The sequence below is a fragment of the Python bivittatus genome, unplaced genomic scaffold (genome assembly GCF_059951505.1).
Source record: "Python bivittatus isolate LINGU-HERP-01145 unplaced genomic scaffold, Pbiv_v1 ctg000480_np1212, whole genome shotgun sequence".
Classification (NCBI taxonomy): domain Eukaryota; kingdom Metazoa; phylum Chordata; class Lepidosauria; order Squamata; family Pythonidae; genus Python; species Python bivittatus.
Window position 1 is genome coordinate 41,086,946 of NW_028277075.1, and position 14,502 is coordinate 41,101,447.

The window sequence follows — 14,502 nt, forward strand, 5'->3', positions numbered from 1 at the left end:
TTTCTATATGATTCCTTTGAATCATAAAGAATTCTAAAGCTGAGTCTCTAATAAAGTTTTATATAACATTGAAGAGGTTCCTTTGATTTTAAATGATATGGATGATATACCTCATTTTTCAAATACTGTTACAAATACTGCTCTTTATTGGAAAGAATTCATAAATGTAAGAAGGAATGTTTACATCTGTCTCATCTGAAACTAAACTGGAAGACACAACAGGTGGAGCTTGAAGTAAAAACTGAATGAAGAGTTAATCATTATACTGCTTCATTTTCCTATAAGAACTGATGGAAAAATATAGTAAATCTAACTGTTCAATTATTAATTACATTCAGTTTAAGGGAAAGGGCTGTTTTATAACCCCTTATACCATCGTTAGGAATCTTTATTCAGCTACCAATGCCCATGGGATATCTAAAACTAAATATACCAATTTTTTCTTGATTTCCAGAAGAAAAAGTAATCACTTGCCTGCTCTAAAAATCATTAAAGTGTTATTGTTTCAATGAAATATATGCTCAAGTCAATTTTAAAAAATTGGGATTTACCATATGAACTGGCATGCTATTAAGACAGGAATGGATTTGAGAAACTAACCTTATTAAAAAATTTTATAGTTGGAGGAAGTGTATGATAGGAGTCTACAGCTGCCCAAATTGGTGAGGCCTGTGCTGTGATGTCACAATACAAGCTCCACCCTTTCAGTTGCATTAGGTTGCCTCATACCAGTACAATAACTAAAACAACCCATGTTTCATCTCTTACCCTATGTTGTACTCCTTCTGTGGACTCTGATGAACACTATTAAAATTGGGGAAGTTGCAAGCTCACTATTAGATATACACTATTTCTAAAAATTTGAAATTATGAAAAAATAGAACAAAAATCCCTTATGAAAAAGGTCTGAAACTAATTGTGATGAAGCTACGTTAACTGATCCATTAAAAACAAAAGCAAACAACCAAAAAGCAATGCCAATAAAAGTTATTGGAAACCCTTTTGGAAAAAGTCCTAATTATTTTCCATATGATCTGTACTTCTGTCATTTACTAAGGAATATTTACTTTTTTATTTTTTGCTTCTCATATGTCTTAACTGTTCTAATGAGATTTATGTAGGAAATTGGTTCATTAAAGTCTATCTACCCAAGATCAAGCACTTGCCTCAAAGAAAATGATGCAGCTCTGGAGAACTGATAGAAGGCACCCATTATGGTTTCACAAGAGGCTGCCAACAGTGTGAATCTTACATTGTGAAAAGTTAAGTCTTAACAAAATATGCAGCCCCATTATCTTAAACTCCAGACAGGCATTTTCTTGCTTGATTTCTTCTTAAGTACTCAGGATGGTATCTTATATTCCATTCATATATCAAGCTGTCTTTGATACTCATTTGCAAAGCGTAGTTAAGCAGAAAGTTTCAACTGACTGCAGGTTCAATATCAAGAACAGTGAAGTGATCTGAATTTACATAAGCAACTTTACAGTATGACATTGCTGTAATGGGATTTTAACATGCAACAGCAGTACTCTTCATAATAGTGTATACAATTCAGACTTTATATAAAATATGCTGACAAAAGGACTTTTGCATAAGGCTTTGAATGGTTAGTGTTCTTTTCTGTCATATCTCCTTCATTGGCAGTATTTTTAATCTGCAAATTTTTGAGTCTCTACTATTTTACAACTACTCATCATACTGGCAATGCAAAAAGATATTTACTCAACCTAAGAATTATGTGGTAGGTGATATATTTCTTTCAAACCAAAGCATGGTGTTATGCAACATTAAATAATTGCATGATTTCAAAAGCAGGTATTTGTCAGATCCACCTAACAATCATATTCTGATACCAAAACAAGCCTAAATAGATTCATATGAATAATAATAAAAACTGTTTCATCAAAATATATTTTGTGTTTAAACTAATAAAAAAACATTTTTAACATTTCAAAAATGTTACACTTCAATGTAAACGTATGATTACCAAATCAACACCAAACATTACTTTTCAATGTATTGTAGAAGGGAAGAATTAAAATTTCTGTCAATTTTTTTGTAAACTGCTATAAGTCTGTACTGATTTGGTGGTATACAAATAGAATGCATGCATACATTAATAACCAACTAAATAATATATGCCTATTAACTGTAATGTTAGACCACCTTAACAGTTTATTTCTTTATCGATTTGCCAATTTTCCATGAATAATATTTTCAATTCACAATGGCCTTATTCACATTCTCATTCCTAGAAAATTGTTTTGATTTTTTCACAACTTACATAGTTCCTAGTTCAGATTTACAGCCATATGATTTATGTTTATTTATTATAATTCTTTATATCCACATTTTAGGATAAGAAATCCTCCCAAAATGAATGATCATAAATATTCAATAAACATAACTTAAAAGTAAACAAACAAGTTTCTAGGATTCTTCCCACTGGTTGGCTGGTGACAATGGCTCTGGGGGTGGGGGCACAAGAGTCCAACTGAGCAGACTTGTGGGACTGTAGCTGCATCACTGTTGCAGAAATCTGTAAACCTATTTCAATATGTTATCCTTTCTGAATTCTGCCAAGCAGGGTTTTAAAGTTCTTTAGAATAGCAAATATTCATAAAGCAACTATTATTGCTTTATGATAGATGTCATATACAGGTAGTCCTCGCTTAATGACCACAATAGGGACTGGAAAATTCGTTAAGTGGGGTAGTTGTTAAGTCACACCCAGTTTTACAACTTTTTTTGCAGTAGTCATTAAGCGAATCACCATGGCCATTAAGCAAATCACAGGGTCATTAAGCAAATCATGCAATTCCCCATTTATTTTGCTTGCCGGAAGTCAGCTGGGAAGGTTGCAAATGGCAATCACATGACCCTGGGACACTGCAAACATCGTAAGTGCAAGCTGGTTGCCAAGCACCCGGATCACAATCATGTGACTGTGGGGTTGCTGTGATAATTTTAAGTGCGAGGACCAGTTGTAAGTGCCTTTGTTCAGCACTGTTGTAACTTCTAACAGTCACTAAGCAAATGGTCATTAAGTGAGGACTACCTTTAAAAGAAACAGTATGAAAAATGAAATGAATAAATTTTTTTAAAAATCAGTCATGAAAAATCTAAACATTCATTCAGTTGAATACTAATAATTTAATGCTTTTGCAAAGGATAATATAAGACCAATTATATGCACAAATTCACATACACAACCAAACATATTTATTTATTTTCCCCCAACTTAGCATCCCGCGTGATTTGCTTAATGACCCCGTGATTGTAGGAATTGCAACACAGAGAACTCTCAGTTATCATGATTTTTGAATTCTGGGAATTGTATGCTAATCTGGAGGGCACCAGGCCAAGGAATTCTAATAAAATATTAAAAACCATGAAAAATAAATCAAAGTCTAGTGAAAGTTAAGTGCATATTCTAAAGGCTACAATATTCTAAAAGCCGTAATTTATAATACTTAAATTACTCCTACCATTATTTTAGCCAATATGCCATCATCACTTGACTCCATTGTAACCACTGCTTTATCTGTTTCAATTTCACACAGAGCATCTCCAACATTCACCATTTCTCCTGTAAAATGAAAATAAAATTCGACCTTTAAAACATTTTTAAAAATTTCATGGGTTCCAATTCAGTTTATATTAAGTTTATAAACTATAGTTTGTAATTTAAAAATACTATCAACTAACTTAGAAACACTATGAGTTTTGTTAATAACTGCAATGAACATAGTGATTAAAATTGTTTCTTGATAAAGAAAGTGCATTTCAGTACAAATAAATAATAATTGAACATTTACAAGACATATAGTAGTATAATGGGCATTACAAGTATTATCAGTCCCTCATTACCATATTTTTAAATTAAATACAATCCTATTACTATGAGTTCCTGATTCTAGCAGGAACTCACAGCAACTTCCTGTATTAAATGTTCAAATTCTAGGTGTCTCCAACATTCGTGATTGCCAGTTGCAGCTTTATTCATGAACAAGTTCACCATGTGGCTGGTTCTAGAAGAGAAGAAAGCCAAGTACAAAGTACATGAGGAACTAGGACAAAGAATAGGTTCAAAAACTGAAAAGTAACATCTGGTCAAGTAAGAATAGTATCAACAAGGTAAATTAGGGATAAAATTAATACGGCTTGTGGCACTGAGTGAGAATCCATATGGCTTCCTTACCTTTATTGTTTTTGCCCATATCTAAAAAACTGTGAGAGAAGGAAAAGAAAGTGATATTGACCACTGTCTGATGTACAACCACTTGTATTAAGAATCGCTTGCAAATCTAATTCAGTACAGAAAGATTAATTAATTGGTATGTATAAGCCTTCCCCAATGTGGTTCTTTCCAAATGTGCTAAGATTGCAACTCTCCGAATGCTAACTAGGAATGATGGAAATTGTATAAATCAGCAAAAGAAATGAAGGATGAGAGCCTGATTCAAAGGAAGTTTACAGAAAAGATTTCATGGCAATATCCAGCATTAAAAGGAAAAGGTACAAAAGGGGCAACTACAGGAGAAATGCCAATGTTCCTAAGAGAAAGAAACTAAATTTATCCAACAGTAGAGAATAAAGACTGAAATTTTAAGAGAGGGGTCACTGCCTTGTTTCAGTAAAGGACACCAGGTAGTTAAGAATAAACAAAATTTTCCTAAATAATACATTGCATTGAGCTTCTAAACAGAAATTTCATGCAAACTAATATTTTAATATTAAAAATCTCTCTAGATAAGCAGTACTGTCCTGTTTCTCCCTTTTTTTAACACATACGCACACACACAAAACAAATTTAAGAAGTAATCTGAAATTGCTTTCAGAAGCTCCTGAGGGAAGCAAAAATCCTTTTAGAAATATGTATTTCATTTCAGAAATTAAAAACAAACGGAAGAAGTTTTCTACATGCAATACTATCTTTAAAATGAAATGATTTAGCTAGCATTTTCTCCTAAATTCAGGATCATATGTCTTTTGGTTTCTGTATGTTAATAAGTTAATGGATCCAGAACTTTGTCTACTGAAGGTTGGTTAGATGCCTTCCATTCAAAATGAACTAAACTGTTAATCTGGATAGGATCCTGAATGGTTCTGGAGTCAAAACATCTACTACGTACAGTACTTCCTCTTTAGAAAACTGCAGTAACAAAGGTTTATTCTGTGACTGACATTGTGTGCAATGACAATTTTATTAAAAAAGGAGGTGGTCACTGAATCATCTTACCTGTAAGTAAACAAACTGACTTGCCTAAGCCCTAAATTGGATTTTTCATAATTTTCTACATGAAAGACTTAAATATTGAGCAATTATGATGAGAATGTTAATAACCAGGTCACTAAAATGACATGTAGAACATTGACTTCTACTTCCTCTATTACATTTATGTAAAAACAAAATACAGAGAATATTGAAGGGTAGCGATGCAGGTAAATCATGTGCCTTTGGAATGGAAACTGTAAACAACAGTCACTGGAAATGTTTCAAAATCAGTATTTGATTTCTGTGGACATTTCATTTAAGAGAGTCTTTTGGAGGGGATAGCTATAATAAATCTGAAGAAAAAAAAGAGGAGGAGAAAATAATGAGCTATTTATTCAGTAAGTTCAAAAATGCAATTTGTTCCATATGTGTCTAAAATATTACTATAATAAAACCCAAGAAATTGGAGGAATTAAAAAAATACTAAGAGACTTTCACAGGATTTACCATTATTTCACTAAATCAGTATCATAATAATTGTTTTCAGTTCAGAATACAGTTCTCAGAATGTAAACACTCAGTTATATGGTGTCTCTCTGAATATAGAACACATACTCCTAGATATGAGATGAGATCCAAAGTCTGAGAGATATCAAGAAGTTATGAAGACATTTAAAATCACTAGGTTTAAAAAACTAAGCTCAGGAACATACACAGTGAGGCTGAGTTTAAACTTTTACAAATAACATGAACAAACCAAGATGTTGATCAAATCAGTCCCACATTTTTAGAATGGAAATAAAGGACCATGTTATTGGAGTTGACAATCAAGAGATTCCCAACATCATAATTTATGTTATCAAGAAGTAGCAATAAATGCTACCTGTATTTTAATTCACATTTTAACATAATTATTACAGACCAAGAGTTCAGCCATATGTAATATTTGCTGCAATAATTTTCTGCTAATGAAGAAGCATTGGTTTACACACAGGGAAGTTTTTAAAAATGGCACTTCAACATTTTATCACTTATTTCTGTTGCATATGGACTGGATATAGAATTCAATGCAAACAAAGCCAGCCTTTTTGGTAGCTGAAGTCTTCTGCAAATGGAAACTTGTATCCAGAGTACTTACATCATGAGATTTTAGTTACATCAGCAATTGTAAATACTTTTCAGTTTTTCCTCAGAAACTGCTTATGTATAAATAGAAAATGGATTAATAAGTTTCTTTTTCATAATTTAATTCCTTTATTTATCCCATAATCATAAAATAACTGTTTATCCTATACATCCAGCCAAAGCTTGTTAAGGACCAACTCAAATTTAATAAATAAATAGATTACTTACACCTTCAATACTCTGTAAAACTGATAAAATTATGTATGCTAAATCCACAGCAAATAGCAATCAATGGAATAGCAGCATCATGACAATCAATTTTTGATGGAAAAAGGAAGCAGGAGAAGATTGTATTGGAAAATATAAAATATTAAACTTTCACTATTCAAAACAGTATTCTGAAGGCTCAGACTTGCCTTCTTTTTTCAGCCATTTCACTATATTTCCTTCTTCCATTGTAGGTGATAAAGCAGGCATAATGATTTTAATAGCAGGGATACCTGGGAGGAGAAAAAACATATCATTGTCAGTATTGTTTCATTTTCATGAGAAGAGCCAACATAGTAAATCCTAATCTGTAAATGTATGCAGAGAAGCAAGTTCCACCAGCTGCGTTAAGAACCACCAGATATGTGACGCTTCTGCAAGCTCTACCAAATTCACAGAACCATAATGTGTGCTAAATGTTATTCATGTAGTTGTTGTATAAAGAATTGCTATTAAGTGAAGGCAGAGTAACTGTGGATTGTGAAGAAAGTTGTACCACAAGCTTACTGAGTTGACCTCATCATATCATACCCTTAACCTAATAGGTACTCATTGGCATTGCAAAAGGTAGATTGGGTGGAACATATTAAAAAGTGAAATACAGAACTAGGTTCTGAAAGACAAAACCTATTCCTTCCAACAGTTTTCAAAAGCTCCTTTTCACAAGATGTCTTACTGCCATATTTGTCATGGGAAAGGAAAGGAGACATTCTCAGTCTGTCTGTGATGTTTCCGAGGCCACTGCAGATGGTCTGACTGAGTGGGGAGATTTGGGGGACATGTAAGATACTGTACTCAATCTTCTCATTAAATCTTACAATTTTCCCATCAGCAGACCAACTGCTGGCAAATATAATGTCAGTAGTATCATTTTGAAAGAGCAAACTAACTGTTTTTAGCATATAAATTTAACTATCTTCGGCTATTGGCTATATAAAGATATTTAAAGCCTTAGATGATGGACCTACAAAAGTTGCCAAAAGCAATGTACTAGTCTTTAGTTCCCTAAGGAAGGGAATAGGAACCAGTGATCTAAGTACACTGCTAAATAATATGATCAGGAAACAAAACTATTTACTGATGCTACATAGTTTCATGTTATAAGTATTTCATGTAATAGTCTGGAATGTATTCTAATTTCATTTCTGTGGGAAACATCAATATTAATAAAAAACAAAATATTTTGAAGATTTGTGGGGTTTTTAGTGTAATCTTGTATTAGCCTCAAACTGATCTCACATTAGGCTTAAACAATGTATAACAAATCCAAATTAAACAAATCTGTAAAGAAAAACAGTCATAGTAACTGACCTGTGAATTATTTAGCATTATTACAATATGACTAGCAGAGAAATTGTAGGTATGGATTAAGCAAGAAAGGTAGCTTGACATGATGTTTCAAAAGCAGATCATATTGTGAAATGTGGTTTCATTTTAGATGGATAATACTACTGTGATGAATTAACTTAAACCTATACATGGAGTCCAAATAATCCATGAGAGATGTACTTACCTGCCAAGGGACTTATTTTCAACTTTATAAGAGACTATAAATAATTTACCCCCCACCCAAATATTAACTTGCAATTCCATGCCAGCAGCAGAGGGACAGAAACCCATTCCTCCTCATCCAGCATGCCTACCCTAAAAAAAGCCTATTTCTGCCTAAATGATTGACAGGGAAGGGGCAGGCCTGAAGAAGAAATATCTCTTCTTTTGCACATGTTTTCTCTAAAAATACAACAACAAAATCTCTTCTTCCTATATTTTATATCTACAGTGGGGCAAAAAAGTATTTAGTCAGCCACCAATTGTGCAAGTTCTCCCACTTAAAAAGATGAGAGAGGCCTGTAATTTCCATCATAGGTATACCTCAACTATGAGAGACAAAATGGGAAAAAAAATCCAGAAAATCACATTGTCTGATTTTTAAAGAATTTATTTGCAAATCATGGTGGAAAATAAGTATTTGGTTAATATCAAAAGTTCATCTCAATACTTTGTTATATATCCTTTGTTGGCAATGACAGAGGTCAAACGTTTTCTGTAAGTCTTCACAAGGTTTTCACCCACTGTTGCTGTGCTATTTTGGCCCATTCCTCCATGCAGATCTCCTCTAGAGCAGTGATGTTTTGGGGCTGTCGCCGGGCAACACGGACTTTCAACTCCCTCCAAAGGTTTTCCATGGGGTTGAGATCTGGAGACTGGCTAGGCCACTCCAGGACCTTGAAATGCTTCTTACGAAGCCACTCCTTCGTTGCCCGGGCGGTGTGTTTGGGATCATTGTCATGCTGAAAGACCCAGCCACGTTTCATCTTCAATGCCCTTGCTGATGGAAGGAGGTGTTCACTCAAAATCTCACGATACATGGCTCCATTCATTCTTTCCTTTACACGGATCAGTCGTCCTGGTCCCTTTGCAGAAAAACAGCCCCAAAGCATGATGTTTCCACCCCCATGCTTCACAGTAGGTATGGTGTTCTTTGGATGCAACTCAGCATTCTCCCTCCTCCAAACACAACAAGTTGAGTTTAGACCAAAACATTCTACTTTGGTTTCATCTGACCATATGACATTCTCCCAATCCTCCTCTGGATCATCCAAATGCTCTCTAGCAAACTTCAGACGGGCCCAGACATGTACTGGCTTAAGTAGGGGGACACATCTGGCACTGCAGGATTTGAGTCCCTGGCGGCGTAGTGTGTTACTGATGGTAGCCTTTGTTACTTTGGTCCCAGCTCTCTGCAGGTCATTCACTAGGTCCCCCATGTGGTTCTGGGATTTTTGCTCACCGTTCTTGTGATCATTTTGACCCCACGGGGTGAGATCTTGCATGGAGCCCCAGATCAAGGGAGATTATCAGTGGTCTTGTATGTCTTCCATTTTCTAATTATTGCTCCCACAGTTGATTTCTTCACACCAAGCTGCTTGCCTATTGCAGATTCAGTCTTCCCAGCCTGGTGCAGGTCTACAATTTTGTTTCTGGTGTCCTTCAACAGCTCTTTGGTCTTGGCCATAGTGAAGTTTGGAGTGTGACTGTTTGAGGTTGTGGACAGGTGTCTTTTATACTGATAACAAGGTCCAACAGGTGCCATTACTACAGGTAATGAGTGGAGGACAGAGGAGCCTCTTAAAGAAGTAGTTACAGGTCTGTGAGAGCCAGACATCTTGCTTGTTTGTAGGTGACCAAATACTTATTTTCCACCATGATTTGCAAATAAATTCTTTAAAAATCAGACAATGTGATTTTCTGGATTTTTTTTCTCATTTTGTCTCTCATAGTTGAGGTATACCTATGATGAAAATTACAGGCCTCTCTCATCTTTTTAAGTGGGAGAACCTGCACAATTGGTGGCTGACTAAATACTTTTTTGCCCCACTGTATAAGCAAACCTATAAATCCTATTAAGCGCTACCAGAAAATCTTAATCTCTAAACCCTTCAAATCATATCCCACAAACTAATTTATCATTTTCTCTTTGCCTCCTCTCAGAAATTTCTTTGCAAATTTAACACTTTTCTTTAATTTTAACATCATAACCCATCACTTTCTCTGATCATACAACAAAAAATCCCTTCTTCCCATATATTATCTAATAGTAAATCTTTAAAGCCTAGACATTCAACCCTGGTTAAAGAAAACCCATTAAAAGCTACTAGAAGAAAAAATATATATTTTAACCTTGATTGAACAAACTGAATTTACAATCCTTTTTGGTTTTAAATCAGGTTTTGACAGGAAAACACATGATTATAGTTTTTTGGGTTGCAGATGGTGTTATTTACATGGATTTCCTTGACCCTGATGCCTGTATCAACACAGAGCACTACACTGCGATGCTCAAAATCAGTGTTTCTCAACCTTTGCAACTTTAAGATGTGTGGACTTCGATTCCCAGAATTCCCCAGCCATCCACGCTGGCTGGGGAATTCTGGGAGCTGAAGTCCATACCTCTTAAAGTTGCAAAGGTTGAGAAACACTGCTCAAAACATTGAAAGACTGGTTAAGCAGAGTTCAGATACAGAAGAAGGAAATTTTGCTGCAAATTACCAACACTAGACCTCACACCTCACAAGCCACCCAAAAGGCAACTACAATGTTGAATCTCTCCATTTTATTCCATCTGTCATACAATCTAGTCTTGGCACCATGAGACTTCCACCTTTTCCCCAAATTCAAGGAATAGCCTTGTGGGCATGTGTCTGACTCAAATGAAGAGATGGAAAGGACTGTTGAAGAGACAAACCATGGAGTCTTTTGTGACAACTTTAAGAAGTTTGTCCATTGTTGGCAGAAGTGTAGTGAATGGTGGTGATTATGTGGTGAAATAAAGAGAGGTAAGAAAAGAGTTCATTTCAAGGACTATTGACCTACTTCATTTATTAAAATATCCCTATTTAAACTAAAACTATGGAGGTGGATGCGTTACTTTTTATTCAACTACTGTGTATGTCACAAGATATTTATACAGGAATGTCTGGGAGACTGGACCAGAAGACTTCCAAGATCTCTTCCAACCCTATGATTCTATTAATATAAGATTAATATATTGTTATCTTATAACTAAGAAACTAATACATGCCTTGATAGATATTACTGTACAGTGGTTTATTACAAGTGGTCAGTGTACTAACTGTAAGATAAATGTCTTAATTAGTTCTTTTAATATTCAGTTTGTATCAACCATACGTATGTCAGCCTAAAAGCACTCTCCCAGTACAAATACTATATTTGATATAAAAAATTGATATATAAAAAAATATACCTTTGTAATAATTGTACAAGTATAATAATATATTTCTGCCACCTGCAGGTCAAAATTAATGTAAATGCTGAAAAACAACACAGGTAACTCTACAGCATGATTAGAGAGGGGACACCTTAATAGTTCAATGACAAATTTGTGCATATGGTATACTTTACTTCTAAATAATAAAGAGATCACTCCTTTTTGCAATGAATGTGAAAGTCTGAATTTATAGTGAATTTCAAAGAGACTGATAACTCAGTTCTGTGAGATAAGTGGCAAACCTATGACCCAACAACTGTTGCTGAACTATAGCTACCACCTAGATCCAGCTTGTACTGCTAATAATAAGGGTTATTGGGAGTTGTAGTTCAGCAACATATGGAGGCCAGCATTTCCCACCTCTAAGCCAGTAAAAACTCTTCCAGTCTGGCACAGCTCAAAGCAAAGAGCGTTAGCATCATCTGCTGAATTTTATCTTGGGCCTTCAGACATTCTTTGAGCCAGAATCATAAGATTGTTGTTCAGCTCTTATGCTGTATATTGTTGGACTTGAGTGGAGCAGAACTGAAAGTATTCACCTTTAGCAGAAGAGTAGTTTTTATGCTAAGCAACTTTCTCTTGTATCAGTAAATGCATGGAAATCTCTGAAATAACTATGTCCTTTACTATTCTTCCACAGCTTAGTTCACTTTAAAGCAAAATCTGTATGTGAATTTATTAAAAATAGTACACTAATATATTTGCATGCACAGAGAGATTGGATCAGTATGTAAGACTATGAAGTCCTCATTTTAGATTGTATCTGGAAATAAACCTCAGTCATCCTAGTCAGATTTACTTCCTGTCAACTATCTGCCACTTTATCTGAGAGAATCCTTTTGGACTAAAGAACAGAAATACATCTTTTAAATATGAATTCACAATATACAATAATATTGTGCTCCTATTAAACCTAAGGTATATGCATGAAGGGCGCTGAAAGTTTGAAATGTGGCTGGACTATAAATGTAATGCATAATTGAAACACATTTTTAACCCTTAGCATTCTGCCTGAAATTACCAGAGTTTTTCCCCCCACTATTTTGCAAACCTTGCTCTTAATATGTAACAGGAAGCAAAACATGGTGGCAGTGTTTTGCTTCTCTACATTTATTGCTTACACTGTATGATTAACTTTTTCAAGACTTATATTCAAGCTGAGAAACAATATAAAATATGCTTACATAAGCATTTCATTTCACAAAAGGCAGCCAACCCACTCTTGGGATCCCTGTTATGACCTAAATATAAGTACCCCCTCCCCTTTGGCCTACATTATATCGCTAAGACAAACTTCTAAAATTACTCTGTTGATTCTGAAAGAAAGTCCTCAGTGACACAAATGACGGCAAGAAATGGACGTACATTAACAGAAGGCTCCTGCCCATCCTAAAGCTCATAATTCAACCTCCTCAGCCACTTGCAACAGCCTTCTCTATACCACGGAATCAAAGCAATACAAAATATACATTTAGCTCCACGTCCTCGCTGTTTGGCACCCGTCCTATTCTTGCTATTTTTTTTTTTTTGAACCGCCCACGCCTGTAGAAGCACAGCCCCATCCCTGCTGCCTTCACCCAACCAAATCCCCAGGTTTGCCAACAAATAATTAAGAGAGCAGTTTCCCCGCGAATAATCAGGTGCTCACCCAAGGTTTCCGGGGTCGTGTGTAAAAATTTGCAGCCCACCGCCTGGGACAAGGAACTGAGGGTCCCTCGCATTAAATTCCTGCCCAGCATGAGATTGATCGTTCCTCTGCAGCGGTGCATCAGCTTCAAGGAGGCTGCCATCTTCCCCTTTTCCCTCCCCTTCCCAGGCCAGGCTGTCTATTGCATTGCCTGAAAAAAAAGATACTCTCATCACGGCAAGGCGTCTTTTCTGCCTGAACTCGCACGCGGACACGCTAGTCCTACATTCAAGTGGCATTCTCTGAAGGGGGGAAAAAAAACCTTCTGTGAAAGTGTAATTTGCACTAAGCAGAAAGCAGATGAGAGTTCCATTTATCTACAGCAGTGTTTCTCTACCTTGGCAACCTTGCTGGCTGGGAATTCAAGTCCACACATCTTAAAGTTGCCAAGGTTGAGAAACACCGGTCTACAGTGATTGCCATGAAAAAATGAGGAAGAAGCCATTCTGACTTAGTCCACTTCTTTCACTACAAGTTTTCTATTTCAAGGGCTTTTTAAAAAAAAACATGAGACATCATGAGCACTACCTAAACCAGCTCCTTCTGTAGGTATATCAGGCCACAGTTCACCTCCTCCCAGTATTTCAGAGTAAAGCAGTTATATGTGTGTCTTTGACAATTCTTCCCACACCAAGCCTCATTTCTTTATTGCTACTTCGCAAAGGGCAAAAACTGCATGTACTATAATATCATCTCTTACACTGATTTTTATACTGCATATCAACAGAATAGCAAACATTAAAGGAAATTATGAGGGAAAAAATTCAAATATATTGGCTGATAGGTTCAATCTCATGAGTCATCTGACCAGTTGTTAGACCAGAATAATACTTCCTTCAGAAGTCTACTTGGTTATCCTATACATAGCAGGTAAAGAAAGTAGCAATTTAAAATCTGTTAAATGCAGATTTTGCGATCTGCCAGTTGCTTGGCATCAGTAATCTTCTGAGATTTAACATGCTTTTTGGGGGAGAGGTAAACCATTTTGAAATAATAAAAGGAGGGAAGATCATTAGGTATGTTCAGGAGGAAATAACAAGCGATCCAGTCAGTTGGAAAATATCTAGTCAGGTAGCTGGAGGTGAAGAAAGGTTGGACAGGGTGGGATTCACCGTTATTTTATTAATCTAAATTCGTGTGTACTCTTCCGACCTGGGGGCAAAAGCCTCATCCATCTCCCCCCCCCAATTTAACCAAATCAAAGCGCGACGTGGACAATTAAAGAACTGTTACGTGCTAAGAATGGGTACTAGAAAAAGAAAAGTTATCCTCGCGGCGAAGTATTTGGAGTCACGTTCGCAACTATACGTCTCTTCTCGGGAGTACGTCCTTTTTCATTGACTACGGCTCATTTAGTAACGACGCAACGGATCCAACTCATAGGCGCTCGACTCTCGGCGCTGCGGTCGTCCA

The 14,502-nt window shown here is 35.8% G+C and overlaps 1 protein-coding gene across 5 annotated transcripts in view; it reads right to left on the reverse strand.

The window, feature by feature from the left end:
* Positions 1 to 14,501, reverse strand: part of PDHX (pyruvate dehydrogenase complex component X) — a 52,416-nt gene extending 37,915 nt beyond the window's left edge. For 2 of the 5 annotated variants that reach the window (XM_007426425.4, XM_088145782.1), the window contains exons 1-3: positions 13,051 to 14,415; positions 6,763 to 6,846; positions 3,492 to 3,592 (exon numbers count right to left, since the gene is read on the reverse strand). In XM_007426425.4, the coding sequence (XP_007426487.1) occupies positions 3,492 to 3,592; positions 6,763 to 6,846; positions 13,051 to 13,192 (327 nt within the window). In that variant the 5' untranslated portion in view covers positions 13,193 to 14,415. Of the gene's footprint in view, positions 1 to 3,491; positions 3,593 to 6,762; positions 6,847 to 13,050 lie in introns of all 5 variants that reach the window. The other 3 variants (XM_015887779.3, XM_088145783.1, XM_088145784.1) reach the window with 3 other exon arrangements.
* Between the last annotated feature and the right edge of the window lies 1 nt (position 14,502).